At 44.0% G+C, this 27,365-nt stretch overlaps 1 protein-coding gene across 1 annotated transcript in view; it reads left to right on the top strand.

Annotated features, from left to right (window-relative positions):
* The window catches only part of USP24 (ubiquitin specific peptidase 24), a 4,679,666-nt gene that overhangs the window by 856,327 nt on the left and 3,795,974 nt on the right, over positions 1 to 27,365 (top strand). Inside the window, exons 11-12 of the mRNA XM_044085508.1 lie at positions 17,095 to 17,209; positions 17,309 to 17,412. Coding sequence (XP_043941443.1) covers positions 17,095 to 17,209; positions 17,309 to 17,412 — 219 coding nt within the window. The remainder of the gene's footprint in view (positions 1 to 17,094; positions 17,210 to 17,308; positions 17,413 to 27,365) is intronic.

The raw sequence follows: 27,365 nt of genomic DNA, 5'->3' as shown, positions 1-27,365 counted from the left end.
GCTTTTTGTGCTTTTTTGTTGGAGGTATACCCTTGTGTGTGTGTGTGTATCTATCTATCTATATATATATATATATATATATATATATATATATATATAAAATTTAATTGCGTCCCATTAAGGGGGGGCATCTGACATCTGGGGCAAGAAAAACTGATGTAATGGTGTCTGCTGCATGCTCTATACCCCTGACTACCTGACGTCACGGAAGATAAGACAACAACCGACGCAGGACCCAAGACTTTGATAATCAGGCGACTGAGGGCTACTGCAAGCAGATAACCCAAATGTGATGATTGCAACAGTGAATACACTCTAACATCTTCATTTATGGTAAGTGTACACAACTGTACTTTGCACTACCGATGTTCGACACAAACTGACTACTTCAGTTCTGTCTAAAACTACTGAGTTTCTAAGGCCAAAAGTACGCCCTACGCCTAGAAAACTGATGACCAAAGCGCATGCACCTGCTCCCTTCCCACAACATCAAATGCTTAGAATGGCAGAAGACCTTATTTTGCTGATTAGGGGAAGTCAGCCTTCCCTGCTAAGAGAAGAGATCAGTCCCCAGCAACTTCAACAGACCAAGAGTCCGACGACTCTGAGGGTTCTGATTATGAAGACATGCCCTTATCTGCTTATGAGGATTCAGATGCAGAGGAATCCGTTCCCTCTGCCTCTCATCCAGAGGATTTTTCTTCTGGTTAAACCTTACATGCTTTAAGAGAGCATTTCCATTGGGAATGCCAAGACTACCCTCAGTCCAAAAAGAGACTCGGGGAATTTTTAGACTTGCCACAACATAGGCCTTGAGCAATACCCCCAGTCCTGGAAGTTGTTGTCTTTATGGAGTCCAGTATTACTCCTGATACTTTACCCCCTGCTCCTAGGAAACCAGACGGGTACTACAGAGCACCTGACTATCTCAAATTCCTTTTCAAAAATCCTACTGCTGATCCAGCGGTCTTTTCCCAGGAGCCTAAAAGTATCAAAGCAACTACAGCTTAGAATCCCACCCCTTCGGACAGGGATTCCAGAGCTTTGGACAGATGGGGTAAGAAAGTATATACCTCTGCAACTCTCGCCATTAGGGCTTTGAAAGTTCAGTTTCACATGCTGAAGTACCAATAACATATTAGGAACTTATTAAGCAAAAAATAGCTACCTTTACAGACTGTGCAGAAAATAAAGAATTGCATGAATCTTATGCATTCTGCAAGCCAAAGTCAGCAAGCATACATTGCAGTGTGGCTTTGATGCCCTAGAAGCATCTTGCAGGGCAGCAGTCACTGGTTCTATACTGAGAAGGCATGCTTGGCTTAAGGAGCAGATCTTGCCAGACCATGTCAAATCAATGTTTTTGACGCTCCTTTGAACAAGGACAATCTGGCAACAAAGCAGAAGAGGTTATTAAAAAGATGGAAGAAAAAGCTAATTCTATGCAGACAGTCAAAGAATTCTTGAAAGTACAGCCTCCTAGATTTAGTAGGAATTGCCCCTCGAAACATTGGTCCTTTCCAGCCCCCTCAAGGCCATCTCAATCTAGACCCAGGGGAATCAGACCCCCCAGGCTACAGTCTCAGGGTATGCAGAGATCTAAGCAATGGAGCGCCTCCACCTCTAAAGCAGGGAATGCTAAGCCTCCCCCTTACGGAAAGAATTCCCAATGACTTCTCAACTCCACTCCACACCTTTGCCCAACTGTTTGTGCCTCTAGGAGGAAAACTTGCCCTTCATGCAAAAAACTGGATTTCCATCACTAAAGACAGATGGGTCCTCAACATTGTATCCCAGGGGTACAAATTTTACTTCCACTCACTGCCAACCCCAAAAGGGTTCCCAGACCTTCCTCCAAACCAGTGGGGAGAGGCACAAAACCAAGTTCAGTCCCTGTTCTCTATAGGGGCAATTCAACCTGTTCCTGTGGAACTGATAGGTCAAGGATTCTATTCCAGACTTTTCCTGGTATGGGGTCCTGTGACTTTTCATTTGATTTATATAAAGGAAGGTGGTCATATGGAAGGATTTCCCAGTCAGTATAATATTAAGCACTTGGCAGTAGTAATACTGGCCAGGACCCACTCCTCTCCATGTCATAACCTGAATCTCACTTCTCTCTCACTTTGTAAGCTTTTGTTCCACACTTTCAGATCAACTTATTTCATAAATCATCTCTGCTGCACTGTTGTAACTCTATGCCCCTTTTAGGTTATTTCTGTTCACTGTTGAAGTTATTGATCGGCCCAAGTTTATAGCCATCTTCAAAGTATGCTTAATTTCTCCTTTTCTGTAGCTTCCCATACCATTTCTTTTCAGACCGTTCTCAGTGACTGAGTTTGCTGACCCCGTTTTATTTAGAATGCACCAAAAGTAACAGATTTGTCTTGTGTGCAAGCTTGTGGTTTCCGTCAAGATGTGGTAGTTTTTCAGCTTGTTTAAAGTATGGCATGTGTGGCATATAGGCCATAACTGCCTACATGGGTTGTGATTGTGGCTTTTCCCCACCAGGTATGGCTTTTTATGTTTTAGAAAGGTGTAGTTCTTTTCACTGAACAGTACATTTGGTTTGTACTGTTAATCAAAATGGGGATCAGTGAGTTCTGGATTACGGAATTATCCGATTTCCCCTAACACCTAATCAGAATCATCTTATTTCCACAAAAGTCAGTTTAGCCTTTAGAAATCTACGCAAGCTCTTTTGTTTGTTTTGTTGTTGCCTTTGTAGAAAAATGTTGGTTGTTTCATCATATGCATGCAGTCTGTTTGAATGAGTGGTATTGTTAAATTTCCCAACACCAGTCTGATCAACAGCCATTATATGGACCAAACTGTCCATTGTCCCAGATGATGGCTGCAAAGTATAGGGAAGCTGTCTTAAGAGCTTTGGGTTGGGGACACTACCGCCACACCTGCAATCTCTAATTATAGATGTTCATGTTTCACTGCTGCAGTCATTACACTTGGGTTATCCTGCCGTCAGGCGGTCCCGCAGTCGGCCAGAGTTCCAAAGTCTTGGTCCGGCGTCTGTTGCTGTCGCTTCTTCCCTGACGTCAGTGCACCAGGGGTATATAAGAAGCAGCCGACGCCATTTTCTCCAGTCTTTCTTGCACGGTGCCCGAAGCAAAAGCAGTTCGCAAGTGCCGGTCGGCCGACTCCTGCGATTTTCAGTTCGAATTTCAGAACCGAAGTCTTCAATAAAGCCAAGTACCCCGTTGGGGAAACTTTTTCTTGCCTCAGACTGATGTCAGTAAAAGTTAATAATTGTATTTCTTGTGGGAAGCAAATACCTCATAAGGATTTTCATTCTTACTGTATTCCATGCCTAGACCCAGACCACGACCTCACTAGTTGTCGGTTTTGTGCTAGATTTAACAAACGTACTATTAAACGTCTGTTTGACTTTGCTCGCCATTACTTTGGCCGAAGGTTCAATTATACCATGCCATCCGAACAACCGACGACCGGAATACACAAAAAAAAACAAAGACAAGGATAAGGACAGGCATCCGAGGCCCAAAACTGACGATGAAGCCTCTTCTAGAACAGTCGCCGGTTCTCAGTTAGGTGCTTTCGCAGCCCCTGACACCTGCTACCTCAGAGCCACAGGCTGCCTCCGACTCCAATGTGGAGATGTCTAGGCCTCTGGAAACTCAAGGTATTGGGCCTACGGAAACTAACCCCTCAGATGGGTCCAGAGCCGCTGAGCAGGCATCAGCTTCTGAGGGTGTTTTCAGACTTTCACAACTTACCATTAAATCTACAGCCAAGTCTAAAACTCCATTAAAGACAAAGAAGCAAGTACAGCATTCACCTGGACAGACCTCCATGCCTAAAAAAACAGATGCTTAAAATGGCCGAAGACTTAATTACTCTGATCAGGGGTTCCCATCCCCCTCCAGATAAAAGGCCTAGGCAGGATACAGACTATGATTCCTCTGATCAGGTTTCCATTTCTTCTGATTCCTCTTCAGACCAGGGATACTCTTTACCCCCCTATGAGGACTCTGATGCTGAAGAATTAATTCCTTCAGCCTCTCCTCCTGAGGATTACTCTTTTGGGGAAACTTTACATACCATGAGGGAGCATTTCCATTGGGAAGGGCCAGGATTACTCAGAATCCAAGAAAAGGCTCAGAGACTTTTATTGCCTCAGCACAGGCCCCTTGCTATTCCGCCAGTGTTAGATATTGTGGATGATGTGTTCTCTGAATCCAGTTTAAATCCTGATTCTTTGCCCCCTGCTCCAGTCAAGCCAGACAGGTACTACAGAGTCGCTGACTCTCACAAATTTCTTTATAAAAACCCTGTTGCTGACCCAGAAAGTATTTCCCAGGGTCCCAAAAGGGGTAAAGGCTTCCACAGCTAAAAATCCAGTTCCTTCTGACAGGGATTCTAGAGCATTAGACAGTTGGGGGGGAAGAAAGTTTCCACTTCTGCAACTTTAGCAGTGAGGGCTTTAAATTGCCAGTTTCACATGCTTAAATACCCACAATATTTAATGCCTCTGTTAAAACAGAAAATGCTTACAAGTTCAGAACATCCTGACAATAAGGAAATGCAGGATTTATTGCATGCAGTTGAACAAGTGGGAAAACATACTCTGCAATGTGGTTTTGATTCATTAGAGGCTTCTTGTAGAGCAGCAGTTACAGGATCTGTGATACGAAGGCATGCTTGGTTAAAAGAACAAGGTTTTACCTGATCATGTTAAGGCAAAATTATTGGATGCTCCTTTACAGCAGGATATTTTATTTGGTGTTAAGGCAGAAGAGGTATTAAAGAAAATGGAGGATAAGGCAAAATCAATGCAAACGGTGAAGGATTTCTTACAGGTACAGCCACCTCGATTTAGCAGAAATTGGCCCTCCAAAAATTGGTCCTTTCCAGTGTCAGACAGACCACAAAGAGGCAGATACAGACTCCCAAGAGGCAGATCTCAGCCCCAAGGCTCTTACAGACCACTACAGTGGGGGTGCTTCAACCCCAAAAGGAGGGGAAGACAAGTCACAACCTTATAGGAAACAGTCCCAATGACTTCCCCCTTCAAATGCCAAGCACTTACCTTTTGGAAGCTCCCTTAGGGGGAAAACTAGCACTTTTTTCACAAAATTGGCATATAATCACCCAAGACAAATGGGTTCTGAATATTGTGTCTCAAGGTTACAGGTTCCACTTTCACACTCTACCAAGGCTAAAATGAATGCCAGACCTGCCACCAAATCAATGGGCAGAGGCACAAAAACAATTTATAGCCCTCATGGACATGAGCTATTCAAAAAGTGCCACAACAGGAACAAGGACAAGGATTTTACTCAGGACTTTTCCTGGTCCCCAGAAAGGACAAAGCCTGGAGACCCATACTGGACCTTTCTACTCTAAATACTTACCTGAATGTTCCGAAATTCAAAATGTTGACTCTTCAGCAGCTTCTTCCCATGCTGGGCAAGAAGGCTTGGCTTGTTACTGTGGACCTCAAAGAGGCATACCTGCATGTCCCTATCAGACAAAATTGCAGAAGATACCTCAGATACATAGCTGGTTCAATGCATTACCAATTCTCTGCACTGCCCTTTGGCTTATCTGCTGTGCCCAGGGTCTTCACAAAATGCCTGGCACCAGTAATTGCATTTTGCAGATAAAAAGGAATTCAAATATATCCATATTTGGACAACTGCCTTATTCAAGCAGAGAGCAAGGACATTCTTCTAAAGCATCTGGCGTTTGTAAAAAGATTGCTAATTTGCCTAGGGTACACAGTAAATGAAAAGAAGTCAAAACTAGTACCCTCACAAGAGATCATATTCCTGGGTGCCAGCTTAAATACAACGGCCAGATGGCTTATCTCACACCAGACAAGCAAAGGCAACTGACTCAGTACTTTCAATTGATGGCAACAAAAACCCAACTCCCTGCAAGAAAAATTCTGCAGGCCTTGTGGTTCATGGCATCCTGCATACTACTAATACCATATGCCAGACTGCATATGAGGAAATTACAATGTACCTAAAAAGTGTTTGTACTCAACACTGTCACAGTTTGGAAGCAGTAATACCACTTATTCCCTGCCTACAACAGGAGTTTCGATGGTGGGCACAGGCATGTCACCTCAACAAGGGACAGCCATTCACTCTACCCACAGCCAGGCAGACACTAACAACAGATGCTTCGGATTACACCTGGGGAGCACACATGGCAGGAAAAATGTATTCAGGGCAAGTGGGCCGCAGACCAAATGCATCTTCACATCAATCAAAAAGAGATGCTAGCTGTACAAAATGCCCTAACAGCTTTCAGGGACCTTCTGCATCCAGGACAACTATTACTAAAAACAGACAACACCGCAGTTATGTGGTACATAAACAAGCAAGGGGGCACTCATTCTTATCCCCTCTGCAGGCAAGCCATGACCTTGTGGAACACAGCTCTAACCTATCAAGTTCATGTGCAAGCACAATTCCTGCCAGGAAACAAAAATACTCTGGCAGACGACTTAAGCAGAAACATCATGGATCCTCACGAGTGGAAATAAAATCCACAAGTATTCAGCATGATAACACAAAAATGAGGGAGCCCAGACATAGATCTTTCTGGCTCCCCAACGAATTGCCAACTACAGAAATTCTGCACAAGGACTTACAACACACAAGCATGGAAAGTGGATGCTCTCTCTCTCAGATGGAAAAGCCTGAAAGTTTATGCCTTCCCACCACTGCCTCTCATTTCAAAGGTACTCCTAAAAGCCAGACAAGAAAAGCCAAAAATGATCCTGATTGCCCCCGACTGGCCACGCCAGCACTGGTACCCAATCTTAAATAACTTAGAAAAAAAACCCAACATCTGCTGAATACGAAAACCACCAAAGAGAAAAACAGGAACTGGATTCACTCAAGTTTATTCTGGTACCTCGGCTTCCACAGCCTTCAAAGGAATAACCTTTCCACAGCAAATGCATCTTTTTATATACAAAATTCCTTAATTAGTTAATTGAATAATTGTGCAATTACATCATTCACAAAGTTTCAGAAAAAGGGACCATACATTTAAATACTGATGCATAGACAAAAGGGAATATTTATACAAAGACAAAGTGTATAATACACAAAAGCAAAGTTTTAAATAAATACCAGTGCCTCAAAACTCAAATAGTCAAGTTCATTTCCAAATTTAAGCCTTTTGGTTTTAAGGTACCAAAATTTAAAATGAACATACTTTCCAATTTTAACAGCTTCTGTAAAAAATTCCCAGTATTATAAGTATCAGGTCTGGCCAATGCACAAAAGAACAAGGTATCCAATTCCCCATTATGTGAATTGTTGAAATGCTCAGAAACTGGGCTTTCCATCCTGCCATTTCTAATATCACCCATGTGTTCCCTAATCCTTAACTTTAACTGACGTTTAGTTTGCCCTATATAATATTTGGGTGGAGTACACCCACAACCAATTAAGTAAACCACCCCACAAGATTTACAATTGAATGTATCCAAAGCTTGATATTTTATGCCATTTATGCAACTACCTGTCAAATTCATGACTTTTGAACAAATTCTACATTTACCACACTTGAACATACCTATTTGGGATAAAACCCCATGCTGCATGTTCACCCTAACTTTTGGTTTAAACTTCAACTTTTCTTTTAAATTAGCATACCTACCAATTGGTTGTGGGTGCACTCCACCCAAATATTATATAGGGCAAACTAAACGTCAGTTAAAGTTAAGGATTATGGAACACATGGGTGATATTAGAAATGGCAGGATGGAAAGCCCAGTTTCTGAGCATTTCAACAATTCACATAATGGGGAATTGGATACCTTGTTCTTTTGTGCATTGGCCAGACCTGATACTTATAATACTGGGAATTTTTTACAGAAGCTGTTAAAATTGGAAAGTATGTTCATTTTAAATTTTGGTACCTTAAAACCAAAAGGCTTAAATTTGGAAATGAACTTGACTATTTGAGTTTTGAGGCATTGGTATTTATTTAAAACTTTGCTTTTGTGTATTATACACTTTGTCTTTGTATAAATATTCCCTTTTGTCTATGCATCAGTATTTAAATGTATGGTCCCTTTTTCTGAAACTTTGTGAATGATGTAATTGCACAATTATTCAATTAACTAATTAAGGAATTTTGTATATAAAAAGATGCATTTGCTGTGGAAAGGTTATTCCTTTGAAGGCTGTGGAAGCCGAGGTACCAGAATAAACTTGAGTGCATCCAGTTCCTGTTTTTCTCTTTGGTGGTTTTCTTAAATAACTTAGCTCAATTCCACATTTTCTGACTCAACGAAACACTTGGATCCTGCACAGCCAGCTCAAAACTTTAAACCTGGCTGCATGGCAGATTCCTTAGTCAAGCAGACAACACCTCTCTCTAAAGCTGTTATGGATGTCATTTTGGAGGCCTAGCACCAGGAAATCCTATTCAGAAAAGTGGAAGAGATTCTGTGCCTGGAACCAGGCTCAAAGCTTTGACCCTCTTGTCCCAAATATTCCTCAGGTATTACAATACTTAACTGAGATGCTGGACAAAGGCCTATCCTTTTCATCCATTAAGATCCACGCCTCTGCCATCTCGGCTCATTACAACACAGATTCTCCTATTTTCTCTCATCCATTGCTAAAACAGTACCTCAAAGGGGCTAAAAACATAAGACCGCCCCGGAGAGCATCATCACCAACTTGGGACCTCAATTTTGTCTTGGAAAAACTAACTTTACCTCCTTTTGAGCCAGCCAATTCAGCAGAATTACAATGTGTGTCATGGAAAACTGCTCTGCTTCTGGCAATAACCTCAGCATGAAGAGTCTCTGAGTTACAGGCACTAATGGCAGTGGAGCCTTTCATAATTTTTCACAAAGACAGGGTTTCTTTAAGAACAAACCCTTCATTTATGCCAAAGGTGGTCTCCAGTGTGGCTCTTAACCAAACTGTTCACTTGCCAACTTTTTATCCAAATCCCCAGAATAAAGGTGAGAGACTTCTGCATTCATTGCACATACACAGACAGCTATGTTTCTACTTGGACAAATCAAAAGCTTTCAGGAAAACTGGGCAATTGTTCGTAGCATATGCTGCAGGATCACAGGGAAAGGCTATTTCAAAACAGACCATTTCTAAGTGGATAGGACACTGTATCCGTTTCTGCTACACACAGCATGGTAAAACTGTACCTAGCAACATTAGTCCACATTCCATCAGTGCAACAGCCACTTCAACTGCCTGCATTAGAGGAGTACCTACCAAATCCTGGAGGCTGCAACTTGGAGTTCAGTGCACACCTTTACCAAACATTATTACTTGCCTCTTTATTCTTAATCCAGAGCTGACTTTGCCACTGCAGTGCTGCAGGGCCTCATAGCCACCCCAAATCCTCTATAGAACCAGCCACCCTACCTCAGCTTTGGGATTCAACCCAAGTGTAATGATTGCAGCAGTGAAACACGATGAACATAGTACAGTTTTGTACCTACCATAAATGTAGATGTTCGAGTGTATTCACTACTGCAGTCCAGGTTACCCTCCCTCCGCTTTCTTAGCTGGAACGTATCTATACCTTTCTACCCTATACTACCTATGTGGTGTATTTGCTGATAACTGAAGGTTTTGGTTTTACCTTTTATGTATGTTTGATTAGCAATATGTATTTCCTACCTATTTGAGGGCACCTGACATCTGGGGCAAGAAAAACTGAAGAAAATGGTGTCGGCTGCATCTTGTATACCCCTGGCTCACTGACGTCAGGGAAGAAGTGACAGCAACCGATGCCGGACCAGGACTTTGGAACTCTGGCTGACTGCGGGACTGCCTAACGACAGGATAACCCAAGTGTAATGACTGCAGCAGTGAATACACTCGAACATCTACATTTATGGTAGGTACAAAACTGTACTTTCCCACAAGGTCACACTTGGTGAAAATGCAGTAAATGTACTCAACTTTCGACTGAGGTGATTTGACCTCAGCTGTGGTATATTTAGAGAATCTGTGGTATATTTATAGAATCTGTGTGGTGAAATCTGATTCTCCTCATCGTGTAGTACAGAAAATATAACTTCCCTTGAAAAAAAGTTGTTTGGAAGCATTCCCTTATTGCAACAGAATATTGGGCGAGGATAACCTAGTGCTGTAGTATGCAGGGTATGATGTGTTTTGTGTTGGTAAGCCACTGTAGACACCTTTAAACTGTATAATGTTAAGTTGTCTATCTCGCCTTCATTCTTGCTGGATGGGTTCGGAGCCGACCTCGGCTCCGACTCGGCCACTCTAAAAGCTCGAGAGTTGGTTCCACCGGCTCGAGGCTCCCCTTATATCCCACAATGCTAGGCGTGAGTTACCTCAGATCTCGTTTGCCGCTACAGCGATCGAGGTGTTGGTTTTCTACCGGCTTCTTGGTGAGTAACTTTGGATTAAAGTTAGTATACTTAAACCCCTTTAATTTTAATTTTAACACTTGTTTCCCTTAGTTTAGTGGAATCTTCCCCACTTTCTCTCTAAAATCCCATTTTTTCTCCACAAGAACTTATAAGTTCTTCCCTCGCCCTTTAGGCCTTCTTCCTCCATCCCCTAGTGGTGTGTGTGTGTTTTCTCATAATTTAAAACTTTGGTAGTTTTATTTATTTTTTTTTTGAGTTTTAAATAGGATAGGGTGTAATCAGTGTGTTTGACTGGGTGTGTGTGATTACACTTTTCTAAAATGTCTAAAGACTCGAAGGTCTCAGGCTTCAAGAAGTGTGACTCGTGCTGTCAGAAAATGTCTCTGACAGACGGTCACACTTCTTGTGTCTACTGCCTGGGGCCTTTGCACCTGCAGGACTCCTGTGCTGTATGCCACGGCTTCAGCCCCAGGGTCCTGCAGGAAAGAAAAAACAAACTGATTCTGAGGGGTTTACTCAAGCCTGGGGGTTCCCTTACTGTCTGTTCGGGAAAGCCCTCCAAGGCTTCTAGGTCCTCGGCTCCAGCTACTGGGCCGAGACCTAAGGCTAAACCTCCGTCTACATCGGCTCCGCTGGAGCCGATGAGTCTCAGTCTACAGTTTCTGTGGTTTCTCGGCTCCGGCTGGAGCCGAGGTATTAAAAATTCGTGTCGGCTCCGACCAGACCTTTGGAACCGACATCTAGGAAGAGGTCTAGGTCACCATCCCTTGGCTCCGTTCATTCGGCTCCAGCGTCTCCTCTGCTGTCTGAACGGAGCCATAGATCTCACTCCTCTAGGTCATCGAGGCTGTCGGACCATGACCTTCAGAGGGTAGTGAGTCGACTTCTTAAGTCCGAGGCACTGGCCCAAATGCTTCAGAGCCCGACTCATCAGTCGATGCCTGCCCTTGTCCCTCAATATGTTCCTCCTCCGACTCCGTTGAGCTCGGGGCAGGCGTTGAACCGAGACTGTGGTACCGTCGGAGCCGATACAATTGTCTTCGGCTCCATCGTCGGGTCCGATTTTTTCCTTTGAAGAAACTCGGCGCCGACTTCCATCGTCGGCTCCGAGGGGTGAGTGGCATCGGACCATTGTCCGACCCCTCCTCTCGGGCTTCGCTCTGGTGAGTTCGGCTCCGACATCGGCCTCGAGCCATCACTGTCGGTGCCAAGGGAGGTTTTAGCTTTCGGGCGGGGACCTCTGGCTCTGCCTGACAGGGGTGCGTTCGAGGTCATGCGGAGTGTGTTAGAACCTGGTTCTACCCCACAGTCGGCTCCATCCGCCCACCCCTCTTCGGTGCCTCAGGTCAAGTCGACTCACTCTCTCATCCCGGACCGCAGAGAGCCAGCTCCTCAGGAATCCCCTGTGGGGATCTCATCCTCTTCCGAGGCCTCTCCTGATTTGGCAGAAGAGCCCCCTCGGAAGAGAAATTGTAAGAGGAAACACATAGACTCACCTGAGTCTGTCAATTCTGACACAGATTTAGAGGATTCCGAGGGTTCCCCCCGTTCCCCTTCTGAAGATGTCTCATTTGCAGACATTCTAGAAATCCTTAAGCAGAGGGGAAATTGGCCAGCCCTCAACCCTTCGGAGCATGAATCTGTGTACCTTGAGGCGTTTGGCTCTCCCTTCCACCTCCTGGGTGTCTCCCCTTTGACCCCTCATGCAGGTGGTAGTAAAAGGCATGGACGGCTCCTGATTCAGTGGACCCCACTCCCAGGAGACCCTCAAAATTCATTACAGCACCAGCAGATAAACAGTTTCTGACAAAAGGAGTTTCTGTGGATGCTATGGTGGTTGCTGCTGCCACTAAGAAGGAACTAGCTGATCCTTCAGTGCCTGTCCATCCACCTAACAAGGAATCTAGGTCCATGGACAGGTACGGAAGCGGATGTTCTAGTCAGCGACATTTGCAATGCGTTCGCTGAACTACCTATGCCATTTTACTCGTCTTCAAAGGGACTTGATCAAAGAAGCGAGTGACATGTTGAAGGACCCTACGGCTGGGTTTTCAAGACAAGATGAACACTCAGCTGGCTACCCTGAACTCCATAGCCAACTCCTCCATGCCTCCTCTCTTATGCGGCTGATGGAGCGAGCAGGGCCGCAGGGACAGGTGTGGCCTTACGTAGGCATGCCTGGATGCGGCTATGCAACTGCGGACCCCTTTAAAGCGTCATTCATTAATTCCCCATTCGATGGATCATCTCTTTTGGTCCTCAAGTGAAAGAAACCTTGACTAGGTGCGAGACAGATGGCAAGACTCTTTCTGCCGTCGGAGTCCGTTTTCTACTCCTTCTAGGCCTTACCCCAAAGGTCAGAAAAGTGGGAAAATGTGGTTCATAAACAATCTCAAGGGTCTTCGCCTGACGACAGAGTCGGTTCCCGCCAGAGGCAGAGGCGGGAACAACAATGGTAGACGCCCTAGAGGCAGGGGGTCCGCAGAACCAGGGCAATCGAAGCCTTCTGATAAGCCCTTTCAGCATCCCTGAGGTGTTGCCCGACTGCCCACCTTCGAGGCAGTCGGGGAAGATTGTCACTGTACCCAGAAGCCTGGCTATCCCTGACTCAAGACAAATGGGTACAGCCCATCATTTCGAGGCTATTCCATTCCCTTTGTTCGCATTCCAAGCCAATCAAAAAATCCCTTCCAGATGTTCCACCGCTCAAAGGGATCTTGCAGCTTTGGAAATTTCAAAGCTACTTGCAAAAGAGCAATTCAGCCAGTTCCAGCAGACCAGCAAGGATCCGAATCTACTCAAGGTTCTTTTTAGTTCCAAAGAAAACAGGGGACTGGAGACCAATTTTGGATCTCAGTATCTTGAACAAGTCAGTCAAGAAATCAAGATTTCGGATGGTCACGCTGCAGTCCATCCTTCCCCTATTGGGAAAAGGAAACTGGATGTGCTCTATAGACCTTCAGGACGTGTACTATCACATAAAAATGAACAGGCGCTCCAGAAGATTCCTCCGCTTCAGGCTGGGAACCAGTCATTTTCAATTCAGGGCCCTGCCCTTTGGTCTCACCACTGCCCCGGTGTTTACCAAATGCATGGCAGTGGTAGCTTCTCACCTGAGACGTCAAGGATTCCAGGTGTTTCCATATTTGGACGACTGGCTCCTTACAGCTCCCACCAAGCATCTTCTTCTATTGGCCAGGGACTACACCTTCGCATTTGTCAAAATTTAGGCATTTCAATAAATTGCAAAAGTCTGTTTTGTCGCCTTGTCGTTATTACCTTCATAGGCAATTCTAGACACAGTCAACATGTCTGAGGCTAACAGATCAGAGAATAACAGACATACAAAAACTGGTCTCGCTCATCTTCAGCAGCAACGGAGTCAAAGCCAGGTTGGTTGTGAAAGTATTGGGGATTATGGCGGCTGCCATTCCTTTGCTTCCGTTAGCAAGATTCCACATGAGAATCCTTCAATGGATGCTCTTCACACAATGGTCATACCAGCAACTTCCGATGTCCCACACCATTATGATCACGCAAACATGCAGGAATCATCTTCTGTGGTGGATGTCTTCCCCTCAGCTCTTATTGGGAAGACCCTTTGTTCCTCCCCCTCCGGTTGCTACACTGACAACGGATGCCTCCCTGATCGGGTGGGGTGGGCATTATCAGGGCAGAACTGTCCAGGGCACATGGCAACCAGAAGAATGCCACTTGCACATAAATGTTCTAGAGATGAGAGCAGTGCTTTTAGCGTTGCAAGCCCTTCAAGACTCTCTTCCCTTGGGAACGATAGCAATCCAGACGGACAATATGTCTGTAGTGTGGTATATCAACAAACAAGGTGGAACCAGGTCCTACCCCCTGTGTCGAGAAGCACTCAGACTGTGGCAATGGGCGATTTCTTCTCAGCGGTTTCTGATAGCAATGCACATCCCGGAAGTCCAATCAAATCAAGGACAAGTTGAGCAGAGCTATCCTCATGCCTCACGAGTTGTCTCTGAAAGACTCTGTTGTGAGAGAAATTTTCTCAAGTGGGGTCAGCCTTGCTGCGACCTTTTGCTACTCCCCAAAACAGCAAGTGCAGAGATTATTTCACCCTATTCCCTTTACCAGGCCAGCCCAGCAGAGACGCTCTAGTCCAAGTTTGGCCCGGGACTTCTGTATGCATTTCCTCCTTCCCACTAATCTCTCAAGTGATACAGAAAGCTATCGCTCAGAAGGCTTCGTTGATCCTCATTGCTCCTTACTGGCCTCGACAGGTTTGGTTCCCCTTTCTGCATCATTTTCTGTTGAGCGACCTTGGCATCTGGACCTAGTTCCAGATCTTTTGATCCATCAGTCGGGTCAGTTTCATCGCCCCTTCCCTCTCTGAACCTCACGGCTTGGTTCCTCCAATTCCAACCTTAGCCAGGCTTCCTCAAATATCTCACTCTGTTCGAGATATTTTGATAGCTTCCCATAAATCTTCCACTAGAAAGATTTATTTGAGTAAGTGGAAACGTTTCGCCTATTGGGCTCAAGGAAGGGACATAGATCCTTTCACTGCTTCCATCCAAATGGTCCTTGATTTTCTAGCTGAACTCTTCCACGCAGGTTCATCTCCTTCTACTCTTAAAGTTCAACTGGCAGCTATTTCTAACTTTCATGTGGGTATTTCAGAGTCTGCCATAATGTCCCACAAGCTTTGCAAAGCCTTTTTGAAAGGAGTTTTTCTACTCAGACCTCCTATAAGAAATCCTCCTCCTCCTTGGGACCTAAATTTAGTTCTTAGTTCTTTGATTCTCCCCCTTTCGAACCTGCAGCCTCCTGTTCTTTAAAATTGCTATCATGGAAGACTCTCTTTCTGGTAGCTATTACTTCAGCTAGAAGAGTTTCAGAACTTCATGCACTCAGCTGTCGACCTCCTTATCTGTTGTTCCATAAGGACAGGGTATCTTCTGAACCAACCCGTCCTTTTGCCTAAGATAGCCTCGCATCTAACCTAAATCAAAGCATTGACCTCCCTGTGTTTTTTCCAGAATATTCCAATAGGTCTGAACAAAAATTGCATTGGCTAGATGTTCGTCAGTTAAGGTACTATTTGGATAGAACCAAACAATTCAGAAAATCTGACCAGCTGTTTGTCTCCTATGCAGAAGGCAGAAAGGGACTTTCAGTTTCAAAGGTATCATTATCTAGATGGCTAACATCTCTGATTTCCCTTGTTTATGAAATTAGACACCAAAAGCTGCCTAACAAACCTAAAGCCCATTCCACCAGAGCTTTGGCTACTTCTATAGCCTTCCAAGACAGACTGCCTATTGACACCATTTGTGCAGCGGCTACTTGGGCTACTCCTCACACTTTCATTTCTCATTATAAGTTGGATTTAGCTTCTAGGCATAGAGCTAACTTTGGTTCCACTGTTCTCAAGAGTCTGTTCCGTTAGGCCACCTGGGACAAGGTGCTAGGGACGCGGTCCCATCCAGCAAGAATGATGATAGACAACTTAACATATAGAAGTTATGTTCTTACCATAACGTTCCATGTTAGTTGTCTTCTTCTCGCTTCTTCTTGCCCCACCCTCCTTCCCCCTGGCCTGGACAGACCTAGAGGAGTTTGATTGTGACCTCTCTTTCTACCACCTCTTTACTTTAGGTATATGCTCTGCTGTGCATATTTCCTAGATCAGGATGTAGGTCACCCTTCTCTTCACCCTTGTTTATAGAGGTGGACTTTGTTTCTAGTTATTCTGCTACTATTATAGGCTGGGCCTAGCTTACAAACGAGATCTGAGGTAACTCACGCCTAGCATTGTGGGATATAAGGGGAGCCTCGAGCCGGTGGAACCAACTCTCGAGCTTTTAGAGTCGGAGCCGAGGTCGGCTCCGAACCCATCCAGCAAGAAGAAGGCGAGAAGAAGACAACTAAATGGAACGTTATGGTAAGAACATAACTTCTATTTTGTAAGGTACCAAAGTGGCTTAAACATTGAACAGTGCATGTTTTGAGAGAGAGGAAGATGAACGATTAGTGAGTGATGTCAAGAATATGAACTAAAAACAAGTTTTAGCAATATAGTTTGGACTTTGGTGTCTCAGGTTAGAAGCTTAGATAAGGGAGCATAATACAAACATCACAGGCAAATTTCTGTTGTCATAAGTAGTGCTGTAGGACATGTGAGAAGTCAGTAAATTATTGGGTTTTATGGGAGGTAAGCTGTTTAGCAGTAACGAGATTAAACTTGTACCATTCTACCTGTTTTTGTACTCTGTCCTAAATAAGGATGTGGTAGAGATGAATGAGATTACATACATAGATCAGAATTGCCTAGTTCTTTGTTTGTTATGGAGGACAGATGCATAAATGTTAAATAAGATTGACTTTGTGCTGGTTAGAGGTGAGGAGTAGGGTGTTTATAGTGTTGTCCGTTTTTTGGAATTCAGATGCATGCTGTCTCCAAGCACTTTGAGCATCCTTCAGCTAGTGACCACAGTCACTCATCCCTTTTGGAAGGGGTTACTGTAGAAGGCTACTTTGTGGTAACAAGACAGATTCAGTCAGTATATTCAAGTAAGCTGATTTTGAATGAGCAGAGATCACTGCTTGTAGGAAATGTCTTATTAGTTTCTGGCATGGCAGACAAGGCGGGGTAGTATTTCTCTCGATGTTTGTATTGTTTAAATGACATTATAACTGAACGATGTCTCCTGTTTTATTTCTCCTAGGTTACAAAATTGATAGAAGACAGCACAGTAGCCAAATCAGTAAAAAATGCAATTGATACAGATCGGTTATTAGACTGGCTGGTTGAAAACTCTGTTCTTTCGATAGCACTTGAAGGTAGGTATTTATTTTTTGTAAAATAAACAGCATTTCTGAAATTATTGGTAAAAAAAAAAAAAAAAAAATAGAAATGGAAAGTAAATTTCTTTGTCTTAGGTAACATCGACCAGGCACAGTACTGTGATCGCATAAAGGGAATCATCGAACTTTTGGGCAGCAAACTGTCCTTAGACGAACTCACAAAAATCTGGAGGATACAAGTGAGAACTTTATTTTATTTTGGTATATTCCTCTTCTGAACAATACTGCTTTCTTCATTCTAAGGTGGAGTTTATATTTGTCTTTATGTGACATCTGAAAATGAATGAGATTATCAAGTTGCTGCTGTTTAAGTGAAAAGGTGCTCTGATGTACATGGCTGTAGTATAAGAAGTTTGTATGTCCAAGGGGTCTGGCATGCCAGGGAAATAATGGGCTGCCATGAGAATTCGAGGCCTGACACCACAGGCAAAGGAGCCTACCCACCCATGGAATGCTTATTATTTCTTGGAACACCCACCACGTGGGAGCATTATTGTGTGTCGCTTGTCCTTTAACATAGATGATAAGCAGTAATTCATTTAGATGCTGTAGTACATAGAAACACATCAGGATGGATAGCGGCCTCATAAAATATAAACAAACTTGTTAATAGACTCACCTTGCATACATACATACATACATACATACATACATCTCAACAGCTTACTACAAAATGGCATTCAGGTTCACATACAATTCTGGTCCTCCATAAACTCCATCCTCCACCCAGGTAAAGTCAGTACCCCTCCTCCTAACATCCCTCACTCCTCAGAAAATATTGCTACCTCATTCAACACACACTTCACCCAAACCATACTATCACTAGCTAAACAACACAACCCCCTCCCCTCCAACCCACACCTTCAACTAGTAATCTCCCCACTGCCTTTTCTTTTTCTCCTGTACCTACCTCCAACATAAAACTCTTAACTAAACTTAAACCCACCAAATTAGCAGCAGACAACCTCCCAAGTGAATACCTACAAATCGCAGCTGATGCTCTGGCCTACCCAGTATCCATCTTGATTAACCGATCTCTGTCAGAAAGTTACGTTCCCACATTGTGGAAAGTCTCACATATAATTCCCCTCCACAAAGGCGGACCCTCTGCAGAACTAGCCAATTACCGCCCCATAGCTATTCTCTCTCCACTCTCCCAAATACTAGAGAGATGCATACACTCTCAGGTCTCAGACTACCTCCTAACAACCTCCTTTCCAGTACTCAGCATGGTTTCCGACCAAACCATAGCACCACCACTGCCTTACTCTCCTTTACTAACACTATCCTTCAGCATAAAAACAATGGCCATCTCTCCTCTGCTACTTTCCTAGACCTATCTAAAGTATTTGACATGGTCCCACACAAACAACTTATCTCTGTCCTCAATAACCTATCTTTCTCACAATCAGTCACCAACTGGTTTCAGAGTTACCTGTCTGACCGCCAACAATCCGTTGTATGGCAGAATGACATATCTCCCTAACTACCTGTCTCCATAGGGGTTCCCCAAGGATCCATCCTTGGACCCTTACTTTTCCCTGTTTACACCAATAATCTAGCCTCTGCCACCAAACATGGCACACTCATCCAATATGCAGATGACTCAACCATCATCTGCTCAGCCCAGTCCCTACCCAAACTGCAAAAAGTCACTCAGGAAGCCTTTTCCTCTGTTGAAACATGGTTATCCGATGCCCAATTAATACTCAACCCAAACAAAACTAAACTACTCATCTTCCAACCCACCAAACATACTCAAAACAACTCTCACTTTAACATCACAGCAAAAGACAACACCACTATATACCCAACTGAATACACCAAATTGCTAGGAGTGGACATAGACAATAAACTAAAATTTGACATTCACATGTCCATGACCATAAAAAAAGTCCACAAAAAACTAGGAGCATTAAACAGAAATAAACAATTTCTCACCAAAGCAGCAAAGATTTCAATAGCAAATTCCCACCTTATCTCCACCCTACTTTATGCCTCTCCAGTATATACCAACCTAAGGCAATGTGATCTAAACAAGCTAGAGACCTGCTACAACAAAATCGCCAAATTCGCCACAGGGGCATCCTACCGTAGTCACCACTGTCTCTCACTTGATGAACTGGGCTGGCTTGAACTCCCTCACCTCCTTCAATGGTATCAACTCTCACTCGCCCATAAACTAGTAAACCATCCACTAAATGTCCCATCCCTCCAGAATCTACTCCAACCCTATCGCACCACCAGACCACTAAGATCCAGCAACAAAAATCACTTGCAGATCACTAAAGCCAATAACTCTGCTGGTGAAGCACTATTCTCTTGCGCCATAGCCAAATTATGGAACTCGCTCCCACCCACAATTACCTCCGTACCATCATGCACCAACTTCAAAACTTTATTAAAAGCGCACCTAAAAATATGCTGGCTATGCCCTTGCAACTCCCACTCTAATATCATCCACCCCATCCAACTACTACCTTTCTTTCACCTCCACTAACTACCTTGATAGCAAGCTCAGATGCTCATAAGCCTAGTACTTATTATACAGCAGGAACTTCTCATTGTTACTTGTTAATGCCTGGTATGTACTTCACAGATAAAGATTCTAGTTGTCTACTGATGTACTATGTTCTTCATCTGTAAATATGTTGTAAGTAATTTCTATGTTAAATTGTTAATCGCTATGTAATCCAATGTAACTACTGTCTGTTTATTTTACTGTGGAGCTTTTCTCCCCGGGCCTCCACTGAAAATGGACCCATGTCCGGTCAACAAATTTAAATAAAATAAATAAATAAATGTGCTCAGTATTTTATACACTTGTGCAAGCCCTTGGATCGCTTCTTAAAGGTACATAGACACACAGTGATTTGCATCATCCCTCTTAAAAAAAATTGCCCTTTGTAAAAACATCATTAGACTTAGACATAAATTATAATATACATTAGAAACAAAACACAGTGTTCATAAATTATAATAGACATTAGAAACAAAACACAGTGTTCATGTCCAAGCCACTTTGTATCTGTTACAGGATTTAGAGATACGACCGTATCTCATAAAATAACTATCTGGATCAAATTTAACAACAGGGACGGTCTTCGGTGAACAACTCTCATCAGGAACTTCTGAATTTGTTATAGGAATGGGAATGTTTTCTGGAATTGGAATACTGGACAACTCATTCTGAGATGGTCTTTCTGACAGGCTATGTGCGGTGGTATAGGCTCTGACACCTGTATTAACTGCTTCCAATTCTGCCTAAACTGTGCTCCTTGTGATTCTACAATGTATGATCTCAGCTCTGGGCAAATACTTTTCACAACACTAATCCGATCATAACCTCTGGACATTTGCATCCTTACCACTTCTCCTTCTCATAATGGATTGAGCAGTTTGATGGTTTTATCGTATTAGGTCTTCTGGGTTAAATGCTTCCTTAACAGATTGGTTATCACTGACCTGTTCTTGACACATGGAACCAACAATTGACTACTGATTGGTAATGTAGTTCAGGTTTGTTTCGACAGAAGTTTCTGAGCCGGTGAACCAAGATGTTTATCACGAGGGTCATTTCTGAGATTCAAGAGATTCAGGAAAACATCACTATTATCTAATTTTAACTACTGAAGTAACTGTTTTGCACTTTGAACTGCACAAACCATTTGACTGTGGGTACTCAGGGCTACTTGTGATGCGCGTAAAGTCCCATTTTTTGGCAAATCTTTTCAACTGTTGGCATGTAAACTGTGCCATTGTCAGAAATAACTTTGTGCAGACTACCATGTACTGCAAAATGACATTTCATCTTAGTAGTGACAGTACTGGATGCTAAGTTAGGAAGCAACTCGAACCAGTTGGAGTAAGAATCTACTAAAACCAAATAATGTTGACAATTCCAACCAACGATGTCAGGGGCTACTGTTGACCAAGGTAGTTCTGGAATCTGGTGTAGCTGAAGTGGTTCCTGCTGTTGATGTGGCTTAGTACTATTACACACGGAACAAGATAAAAGTGTTCTCTCAATGTCTAGTGACCTAGAAGGCCAAAATACTCTCTCGCCCTTCTTTTGGTAGTGTCAGTTCCTGGTGACCACAATGCAAGGTACTCATGTACTCTTGTTGCAAGGACATTGGAACAATTACTTTCGACCTTTCATAATGATATCTTTTGTCAGACAAAATTTCATCTGTGTATGGAAAATAAGGTTGCACTTCTTGAGGTAAACTAGATTGCTTTGATGGACATTCTTGATAAAGTGGTTGAGCCTTTGTAAAACTGGATTTGTGGCTGTGTGATCTCTCAGCTCATCAAGACATGGAATAAAAATTTCTCACTTTCATGACTTCAAAATCAAGGATGTTCATCGTGCATACAGCTGCAGTCATAACAGATGGGTTCTCCTGCCGTCAGGCGGGTCCTCGTTCGGCTGAATTCCAAAGTCTAGGTCCGGCGTCGGTTGTCGTCGCTTCCTCCCTGACGTCAGTGCGACAGGGGTATAAAGGAACCAGCCAACGCCATTTTCTTCAGTCTTTCTTGCCCCGCGGTGCCCGAAGCAGAAGCAGTTCGCAAGTGCCAGTCGGCCAGCTCCTGAAATTACGAAAATTTTGAAACCGAAGTCTTCTTGAAAGCTAAGTACCCCGTTGGGGAAACTTTTCTTGCCTCAGACCGATGTCAGGCAAAGTTAATAATTGTATTTCATGTGGGAAGCAAATACCGCATAAGGATTTCCATTCCCTCTGTATACCTTGTTTAGGCCCAGACCACGACGTCTCGGTCTGTCGCTTTTGTGCTACATTCAACAAACGCACCATTAAGCGTCGGGCGGAGTTCGCCCAGCATTATTTTGGAAAAACATTTAACTATATTATGTCGTCGGATACTCCGACTCCAGTTTTGTCTAAAAACACAAAGATAAGGACCGACACACGAGGTCCGTGGCCTCTACCGACACCACGCCAAAGCCGACTACACGTGGTCCGGTTCTCAGCGAGGCGCCTATGCAGCCCCTGACTACCGACGACACTTCTTTGGCAGTGTCTCCTGTGCCCAAGTCGCAGGCACCTCAGCCCACACCCCGACTACAGATACCGAAGCCACTCTTGGCGTTGAACCTCAAAATGTGGACAGGTCTACCTCCACTCAAGGTGTCTTCAGACCTTCCTCTTCTTTCTCCATCAAGGCTTTCACTAAGTCTAAAGCAGCCATGCACTCTGAGACAAGCTACACAGGGCCCATCTCCAGGCCCCATGCCTAAAAAACAGATGCTTAAAATGGCTGAGGATTTAATTACTCTTATCAGGGGTTCTCAACCCCCACCGGACAAAAGGCCCAGAGTGGAGGAAGAATTTCCCTCCTCTGATCAGGGCTCCATTATTTCAGAGCACTCTGATGATCAGGAAAATTCTTACTCCCCTTTTGAAGACTCTGATGCGGAGGAGTCCATTCCTTCTGTATCCCCCCCAGAGGATTACTCATTTGGGGAAACTTTGCATACCTTAAGGGAACACTTCCACTGGGAAGGCCAAGATTATTCAGATTCCAAGAAAAGGCTTAGGGAATTTCTCTTACTACCTCAGCACAGGCCTCTGGCTATACCTCCTGTCTTGGACATCCTAGATGATGTTTACTCGGAGGCCTGCCTTAACCCGGACTCTCTGCCTCCAGCCCCAGTTAAGCCTGACAGGTACTACAGGGTTCCTGACTCTCACCAATTTTTATACAAAAGCCATGCTGCTCACCCAGAAACCATCTCACAGGGCCCCAGGGGAATTAAGGCCTCCACTGCTAAAAATCCGTTACCTTCTGAGAAAGATTCCAGGTCCTTTGAAAGGTGGGGAAAAAAGGGTATATACCTCGGCTACCTTAACCATGAGGGCCTTAAACTGTCAGTTCCATATGCTAAAATACCAACAGTTTTTGTTATCACAATTGAAAAGTAAAATGTCACAACCTGAACAACCAGACTTGAAGGAGTTGCAGGATTTGATGCATAGTGCAGAACAAGTGGGTAAGCATACCTTACAATGTGGTTTTGATGCTCTAGAGGCCTCATGTAGAGCTGCTGTTACAGGATCAGTCATACGTAGACATGCCTGGCTCAAGGAACAAACCTTGCCTGATCATGTCAAAGCTAAATTACTAGATGCCCCTCTTCAAAAGGATGTATTTGGTGCTAATGCTGAGGAGGTATTAAGGAAAATGGAGGAAAAGGCTAAATCAATGCAAACTGTTTAAGATTTTCTACAGGCACAACCCCCACGTTTAGTAGAAATTGGCCTTCCAAAAATTGGTCCTTTCCAGCCACGGACAGACCCCAAAGAGGCAGATACAGGCACCCGAGGGGCAGAGGACAATCCCAAGGATCGTTTAGAGGCAGACAATGGCAAGCTCCTACACAAAGAGGTGGTGAGGATAACTTGCAATCATTCAGAAAGCAAGCCCAATGACTTTCCCCTTTGCATGCCAAGCAAGACTCAAATGGCAGCCCCTTAGGAGGAAAGCTGGCATTATTTTCAAAAATTGGCATATTGTCACAAAGACAAATGGATCCTGGACATTATAAACAGAGGCTACAGATTCCATTTTCACACCCTTCCATGAGAGGCATGCCAAACCTGCCACACAATCAAAGGGCAGAGGCACAAAGGCAAATTACAGATCTCATAGACATGAAAGCTATTCAAGAGGTACCTACGCACGAACAAGGTCAAGGTTTTTATTCCAGGCTATTCCTGGTACCAAGGAAGGGAAAAGATTGGAGACCTATTTTGGACCTATCCATCCTAAACACATTTCTACTCATACCAAAATTCAAGATGCTCACTCTACAGCAACTTCTTCCCATGCTGGGCAAGGAGTCTTGGCTGGTAACATTGGACCTCAAGGAGGCATACCTGCATGTCCCAATCAGACAAAATTGCAGAAGATACCTCAGATTTCTTGCAGGTTCAACCCATTATCAATTCTCTGCATTGCCCTTTGGCTTATCTACTGCGCCCAGAGTATTCACAAAATGCCTGGCATCAGTAATTGCCTAATGCAGACTTCAAGGGATACAAATATACCCCTATTTGGACGACTGCCTGATCCAAGAGGATATCAAGCACATTCTTCTGAAACATCTGGCTTATGTAATAATGTTGTTGAACTCTCTGGGATACACAGTCAACAAAAAGAAATCAAGGCTAATACCCTCTCTGAAGATAATTTTCCTGGGAGCCGACTTGGACACAAACACCCAGATGGCCTACCTCACGCCAGAGAAGCAGGGGCAACTAACTCAATACTTCAGAGCACTAGCAAATTGCACTAGGCTGACTGCAAGGAAAATCCTGCAGGCTGTGGGATTCATGGCATCTTGCATCTTACTAATCCCATGTGCAAAGCTGCATATGAGGAAACTTCAATGGTACCTGAAAAACATATGGTCTCAACACAACCACAGTTTGGAAACAATAATACCACTAATTCCATGTCTGCAAAAGGAATTTCTGTGGTGGGCTCAAGCATGCCAAACAAACACAGGTCTTCCATTCAGCAAGCCTCAAGCAAATCAAGTCATCACAACAGACGCCTCGGACTACGCCTGGGGGGCGCACATGACAGATCGGTGCATTCAGGGCAAATGGTCCCAAAAAGAAAAGCACCTTCACATCAATCAAAAGGAAATGCCAGCAGTAATAAATGCTATTATAGCTTTCAAGGACCTTCTGCAACCAGGTCAACTATTGATAAGAACGGACTTACAGATTGAACTACAAGCACAGTACTTGCCAGGCAAGGAAAACATGCTGGCAGACAACCTAAGCAGAAATATGACAGATCTACACGAATGGAAGTTGCATCCAAAAGTTTTTACAGAAATAATCCAAGCATGGGGAAGGCCAGACATAGATCTCTTTGCCTCCCACAAAAATCACCAATTGACAAAATTCTGCTCAAGGATTTTCCATCCAAAGGCCTGGAGAGTGGACGCTCTCTCTTTCAGTTGGACATCAATGACAGTTTATGCCTTCCCACCTCTTCCTCTGCTGCCCAAAGTTCTATTGAAAACCAGAGCAGACAGACCAAAGATGATTCTCATTGCTCCGGACTGGCCAAGGCAACACTGGTACCCACTCCTGAGGAGCCTGACGCATTCCCCACCTTGGACCCTGCCTCTAATGCCTCTTCTTCTGACTCAGCACAGCTTCAAAACTCTTCACAGCCAGCTAAAAACACTCAATCTAGCCGCATGGAAGATTCCTTGGCATCACAACAGACCCTACTGTCCAAGGAGGTGCAGGATGTCATTTTGGAGGCCAGAAGGCCGTCAGCTAGAAAAGCTTACTCCGCTAAATGGAAACGGTTTTGTGTCTGGAATGAGAAAAAGGGCCAGGATCCTGGAAAACTGAATTTACCTCAAATACTACAGTATTTAGCTGAGCTGCTAAGCAGTAGACTTTCATTCTCCTCCATCAAAATCCATGCCTCAGCCATTTCTGCAGAATACAATACTGATCCACCCTTATTCTCTCACCCTCTCTTAAGACAGTTCCTCAGAGGGGCTAAGAATCTAAGACCCCCAAGGAAACAACCAATACCTGCTTGGGATCTCAATTTCATTCTGGAAAAACTGACCTTGCCTCCCTTTGAGCCAGCTGCCTCATCAGATTTGCAATATTTGTCCGGGAAAACAGCTTTCCTTCTAGCTATTACCTCAGCTCGTAGAGTTTCAGAACTACAAGCTCTCATGGCTGTGCAGCCTTTTATCATCTTCCATCAGGACAGAGTTTCCTTATGAACCAACCCATCCTTTATGCCTAAAGTGGTATCCAGGGTTGCTTTGAATCAGGCCATACACTTACCTACGTTTTATCCTAATCCTCAAAACAAAGGGGGAGAGATTACTACATTCCTTGGACATCCACAGGCAACTCCGTTATTATCTGGACAGAACAAAACCTTTCAGAAAATCAGAACAGCTCTTTGTGTCCTATGCTGTAGGAGCTCAAGGAAAGCCAATTTCGAAACAGACAATCTCAAAATGGATAGCCCACTACATATGCTTTTGCTATTCTTTTCATGGCAAAACTGTACCTACAGGCATCAGATCTCACTCCACAAGGGCCACAGCTACCTCTGCAGCTTTCCTCAGAGGAGTTCCTACCAAAGATATTTTGGAAGCAGCCACTTGGAGTTCTGTGCATACCTTCTCCAAGCACTACCACCTACCATTATACTCCAAAACTAGAGCAGGCTTTGCCACTGCAGTCTTGCAGGGCATCCTGGCTCCTCCTAGTTCCACCTAGTGCCTACCACCCTTTCTTAGCTTTGGGATTCTACCCATCTGTTATGACTGCAGCTGTATGCACAATGAACATAGTACAGTTTTGTACCTACCATAAATGTAGATGTTCGAGTGCTAATACAGCTGCAGTCCAGGTCCTCCCTCCTTCCCCTCTTGGGACAGGCCTATAGGCTAACACATCCTCATATAACCTGATTGGGGTATTCATTTATGGTGTATTTGCTTGCAACTACTGTATTTTGATTATATTACACTGCTTTATTACACAAATTTATGTATTGCCTTCCTTCTGGGGGCACCTGACATCTGGGGCAAGAAAAACTGAAGAAAATGGCGTCGGCTGGTTCCTTTATACCCCTGTCGCACTGACGTCAGGGAAGAAGCGACAACCGACGCCGGACCTAGACTTTGGAATTTGGCCGACCGAGGACCCGCCTGACAGCAGGAGAACCCATCTGTTATGACTGCAGCTGTATTAGCACTCGAACATCTACATTTATGGTAGGTACAAAACTGTACTTTCTCATTCTCATGCTGTTCAGTGATGTTTCTGGGCAATCTGGATAATGTATCAGCAAGATGAAGATGTTTGCCTTTGTTGTAGACAAGATTGAAATTATTAAAGTTTTGCAATGTCAGTATCATACGTTGCAGTTTGGCTGGAGATGAATGCATATGCTTTCTCATGGTAGTGACTGGAGGTTGGTGGTCTGTTTTGATCTGGATAGGTCTACTGTAACAATAATCATTGAATTCGAACATACAGCCACAATTGCCAAAAGCTCTTTCTCAATTTGGGCATACTGCATTTCAGTTTGGATAAGATTTCTTGATGCA

Source organism: Protopterus annectens, chromosome 10.part0 (assembly GCF_019279795.1).
Source record: "Protopterus annectens isolate FY-2018-M chromosome 10.part0, PAN1.0, whole genome shotgun sequence".
In the NCBI taxonomy this organism is placed as follows: Eukaryota; Metazoa; Chordata; order Ceratodontiformes; family Protopteridae; genus Protopterus; species Protopterus annectens.
This window is presented reverse-complemented; position numbering and strand designations above follow the sequence as displayed.